This window comes from Carlito syrichta, unplaced genomic scaffold (assembly GCF_000164805.1).
Source record: "Carlito syrichta isolate Samal-C Ts95f unplaced genomic scaffold, Tarsius_syrichta-2.0.1 Scaffold308976, whole genome shotgun sequence".
In the NCBI taxonomy this organism is placed as follows: domain Eukaryota; kingdom Metazoa; phylum Chordata; class Mammalia; order Primates; family Tarsiidae; genus Carlito; species Carlito syrichta.
Window position 1 is genome coordinate 492,906 of NW_007253072.1, and position 5,227 is coordinate 498,132.

Below are 5,227 nucleotides of genomic sequence, written 5' to 3' on the forward strand. Positions count from 1 at the left end.
TGCACTCCAGTCTGGGCGACGGAGTGAGACTCCAACTCAAAAATAAATAAATAAATAAAGGGTTCTTGGTGTGGCCCTGACCTAGATTCAGAGGTGCCAACTCTCCCTCCCTTTCTTCATCTCTCTCTGTCTCTCTCTTTCTTTCTCTTTCTTTCTTCCTTTCTTCCTTTATTTCTTTCTGTTGGAGTCTCTTGCCCAGGTTGGAATGCAGTGGCCACTCCCGGCCACCGCAGCTTCGACCTGCTGGCCTCCGGTGATCCTTCCGCCTCAGCCTTCCAAGGAGCCGGAACTACAGGCGCGCACTACCACACCCAGCTAAATTTTGATTTATTGTAGAGACGAGGTCTTGCCAAGTTGCCCGGGCGGGTCTCGAACCCCACGGGCTCAGGCAACCCACCCGCCTCAGCCTCCCAAAGTGCTGGGATGAGAGGCTGAGCCCCTGAGCCCGCCCGTCTCTTTCCACCCTCTTCCTCCTCCCCTGTGAAACTGCGGAGATGTGGGTCAAAGAGGCAGCAAAGTCCTGCAGAGGCAGAGCAAATCTGGCTTGAACGTCTCCAAGTCAGGCTCATCGTTTTCCTCCCAGAAGTGAAAGGGAAATGGAGAAAACATCAACTCAGAAACCCACCAGCTTTTTTTTTTTTTGAGTTGGAGTCTCACTCTGCCGCCCAGACTGGAGTGCAGCGGCCACTCCCGGCCACCGCAGCCTCGACCTACTGGGCTCCGGCGATCCCTCCACCTCAACCTTCCGAGTAGCCGTAATTACAGGCATGCGCTACCATGCCCGGCTGATTTTTTGATTTATTATAGAGATGAGGTCTCACCTGCCCAGGTGGGTCTCGAACCCACGGGCCCAGGCAATCCACTCACCTCAGCCTCCCAAAGGCGCGGGAGGACAGGCTGAGCCACCGAGCCCGGCCCCACCAGCTTTTTAAGCCACTCGGCACGCCACTCTGTCTGGCCCCTCACAGCCCCGCCCCTCTACCTGGTAGCCAGGAAGGGAGAAGGGGATGACACAGAGAATTCGGAAATATAAAGTAAGGTTCAGAGGTATCTGTTTTGCCACCTTTAAGTTTCAAGGACCTCTCTTTTGACTCCCTCATCCGTCCATTCATTTATTCACTCATTCATTCAGCACACGCCTAGTGAGCACCTGCTGTGTGCTGGGTTGGGGAGACATCAATGAACCAAACACGGATGCCTGTCCTGGCCCAGCCCACATACATTCTTGCCCAAGACGATGAACTTGGGTTTTGTGTCCAAAAGCTGCTAGTACCCGTCCCTGCATCTTCTCTTCACAGTGTTTTCCAGTCTTCCAGGCCTTTTTCCAGAAAGCCCTCCACCTCCTTGACTTCCATCCTCACACCTGTTTTAACCTTCTTTATATTTTTGGGCAGTTGTTCCCATGCCCGCCCCTTCCACGGGATCTTAAGCCTTGAGAGGGCAAAGACTGGTTGCATTTCCCTTTGGACCAACCCACAGTCGGGCATGTTGTGTGTCCTCAGAACATTTGGACTGGAGGGGGAAAAGACACAAGGTGACAGTCCACCGGTGCAGGCCGGGCAGGTGCGTCGGTCAGGAGCACAGATCTCCCTGTCTGCTCTGCCTGCCAAGGTCCTCCCTGCTCTGCCTCTCTGAACCACCCCCTTTCCTACACGCAGTGCCTTGAGGGAGAAAAGCCAGGGTTGTTGCAAGAGGTGGAGTCCCTGCTCTTCTTCTTTTTATTTATTTTTGAGCTGAGAGTCTTGCTCTGTTGCTCCGGCTGGAGCAGAGTGCCACCATCACAGCTCACCACAGCCTTGACCTCCTGGACAGGAGTTCCGCCTGCCTCAGCCTCCTAAACAACTGGGTCTACAGGCACGTGCCACCATGCCCAGCTAAAATTTGTTAGAAATTTTTTTTGTAGAGGTGACGTCTTGCTATGTTGTCCAGGCTGGTCTCGAACTCCTGGCCTCAAGCAATCCTTCCTTCTTGACTTCTCAAAGTGCTTGGATTACAGGTGTGAGCTACTGTGCCAGTTTTAATTTTTCAAAAATGATTTTTGGGGGCTTTGTTGTTTGTTTGTTTGAGGTGGGAGATCTCATGTTGCCCAGGCTGGGCTCGAACTCCTGGCCTCAAGCAATCCTTCCTTCTTGACTTCTCAAAGTGCTTGGATTACAGGTGTGAGCTACTGTGCCAGTTTTAATTTTTCAAAAATGATTTTTGGGGGCTTTGTTGTTTGTTTGTTTGAGGTGGGAGATCTCATGTTGCCCAGGCTGGGCTCAAACTCCCGGCCTCAAGCAAGCCTCCTGCCTCAGCCTCCTAAAGTGCTGAGATTGCAGGTGTGAGCCATCACGCCTGGCCTCTCTTGAGTAATTTCAAGAGGCTGATGGAGTGGAGCTAAATAAGATATGGTGCTCAAGGGAAACCTTGACCTAAGGCCTGTCTCTGCTGGGCCAGAACCCTTAGAAAGACTCTTCTGTAAGCCATATCCAATTCCCCTCTGAAGCAGGGGCAATGCTCTCCTTTCCGACATGTGCTGCAATGAGGAGTGTATTTGGGCCCAAGCATTCATTAGGCACCTACTGAGTGCCAAGCTCTGTGCTGGGTGCACAAGAATTAGGCTTCTGGAAAAGTGCTCTGGGCTCTTCCTAAGGGAAGTTGCATGTTGGGGGTCTCCAGAGTTTTAGCAAATAACCAGCCCCCAGGATGCAGGGCTTTGGGGGGTCACTGGTACGGAGACCCCCTCCTGTGGCACGTCCAGGGGACTCCCACCCAGGGGAAGACGAGCACCTTGGAGACATGCTTCACATCAGATGCTCTGGGAAGTGAATGAGAGGCTCCTCCCTCCCATGAGGGGGTCTGGTTTGGTTCAGGTGCCCTTGTTTGACCCTAGCCTCAGCCTCTCGTCTCTTCTCTCCTGAGGGCCGTCCTAGGGGTCAGGAGACTCAGTGCTGGAACCTCTCTATGACGGACGAGCTGTGTGACCCTTAATGCTCTCCTGGGCCTCAACCAGCCCATCTGCAAAATGGGTTCACCTTGTTGCTCGTACAAGTGTGTTGAGATGTATGAATGAGAAAACTCACGCACTAGCAGCCGGGAGGTCGCCCGGGACAATGCCAAGGTGGGGTGGGGGTCAGGGCACCCTCCCCACCCTCGGCCAGATCTTGCACCCCAAGACAGAGCGGAAGCACTCACCATCCTCACACAGGTTCAGTTTGGACAGGCTCCTGCCGTCGAAGGACTCCTCGAGCATGGAGCTGGTGTCGCAGTCGCTGACGGTGTGCAGGTACATGGCTTTGTTCTCCATCACGCCCTGCCGCTGCAGGGAGGGGAGAGGGGAGGAGAGAGACAGAGGATCAGTCCCAGGTGGAAACAGAAATGCGTGGACAGAACAAAGCGCCCAGTCTGTGACCCTGAGCCTGGCCACGGGACCCTCGTCGCCAGGACCTGGTTGCCGTCCTCCAGGTGCTTGGGGTCCTGGTCCCCGTACCCTCCATCTTCCCTGGTGTCCTTGGGCCTTTCTGATCATGGGATCTGTCTCTTCCTTTCGACAACTCTTGGTGGGGCTGGAGTCCTGAGCTGAGGCCACTGTGAGTCACGCTGGGTGGGGCTTGGAGGCGGGGACCCTGCTGACCCACAGAGGGACCAGGAAGCCGTTTCTGAGCTGGCCAGAGAGACTCAAGCCGCTCTTCTGTTTTGGAAACGACGGGGATTAGACACCACGGGGCATTGAGAGGGGTGCAGAGACCCCAGCCAAGCAGCCGAGGAGTCAGAACTGCTCCCAGACCCCCCATTGGTGTGGTCAGAAGGGGCTTGGCTCAGAGGGACCCCAGCGGGGGTGGTGGAGCTTGGGGAGCAAGCGGCCTCTGCGGGGATCCCCAGACACGGGCAGCTTTAGGCCAGGGAAGGGCTCCTGTCTAGATGGTCCCTGAGGCTGACTCCCTGGGCCTTGGGTCACCCCACAGTGTTCCCAGAATATACCCATTGATTAGGAAAATCCTGTGCTCCTTGAGGTGAAACGGCCCAGCCACACAGCAGTGTGTACAACACGACCCATTTTTGCAATATAGACACATGTAACACATATGTAAATGTGTAAACGGATGGGAAAAGCTGTTCTCGGAGCTGTTACGGGGGACTCCGGGCAAGGAATGTATTTCAAGAAATGTATTTCAGCTAGAGGGGGTTGTGGGGATTTTGTATTTCTTTTTGCTTCCAGATTTTCTGGGCTTTCTATGATGAATCTGTTTTGTTTTGTTTTTTTTGAGTCGTTTTTTTTTCACTCTGTCGCCCAGACTGGAGTGCAGTGGCCACTCCCAGCCACCCCAGCCTCGACCTGCTGGGCTCTGGTGATCCTTCCACCTCAGCCTTCCAAGTAGCTGGAACTACAGGCGCGTGCTACCACACCCAGCTAAATTTTTGATTTATTGTGGAGATGAGGTCTCATCAAGTTGCCCAGGTGAGTCTTGAACCCACGGGCTCAGGCGATCCACTCGCCTCGGCCTCCCAAAGTGCTGGGATGACAGACTGAGCCACTGAGCCCGGCCTGATTTTATTTTTTATTATTTATTTTATTTTAGAGTTGGGATCTCACTCTGTTGACCAGGCCAGAGAGCAGTGGTATAATCACAGCTCACTGCAGCCTCGGCCTTCTGAGCTCAAGCAATTCTCCTGCCTCACCTTCCCAAGTAGCTGAGACTAGGTGTGCGCCACCACGCCCGGCCAATCTTTTGATTGTTTTTTCATAGAGATGAGGCCTCTCTATGTTGCTCAGGCTGGTCTCAAACTCTTGAGCTCAGCAATTCTCCCGTCTCAGCCTCCCAAAGTGCCAGGATTACAGGCGTGAGCCACCACGCCTGGCCGCAGCGCACTTACGGGCATCAAATACTTGGTAGTGCTTTTCTTACATACACGTTCAGTGAGTTTACAAATTACTCTCTCCTTCGAGATTCCGGTCATGAATTTATCCTGCCCTTGGTTCCTGATGCTCTTTAACTATTGGACATTGAACCCCGAACAGTCATTTTTTAAACGAACACTTTGGAAGAGAAAAGCCCCCGTGAGACGGCTCCCAGGTCCAGCACGGAGCAAAGTCAGCCCTGCCACCCCGGGGCCCCCGGAGGAGATATGCGGGGTGGCGGACGGCCCTGGGGACGGGGATAGTGATGGAGCGGGGAGGCTGGCTGGTGGCTCAGCCAGGCAGAACAAAACCTGAGTCCCCTACTTTTTTTTTTTTTTTTTTTTTTTG

The 5,227-nt window shown here is 53.9% G+C and overlaps 1 protein-coding gene across 1 annotated transcript in view; it reads right to left on the bottom strand.

Moving 5' to 3' along the window:
• The window catches only part of SCARA5 (scavenger receptor class A member 5), a 137,862-nt gene that overhangs the window by 129,795 nt on the left and 2,840 nt on the right, over positions 1-5,227 (bottom strand). The window contains exon 2 of the mRNA XM_008066503.2: positions 3,175-3,298. Coding sequence (XP_008064694.2) covers positions 3,175-3,298 — 124 coding nt within the window. The remainder of the gene's footprint in view (positions 1-3,174; positions 3,299-5,227) is intronic.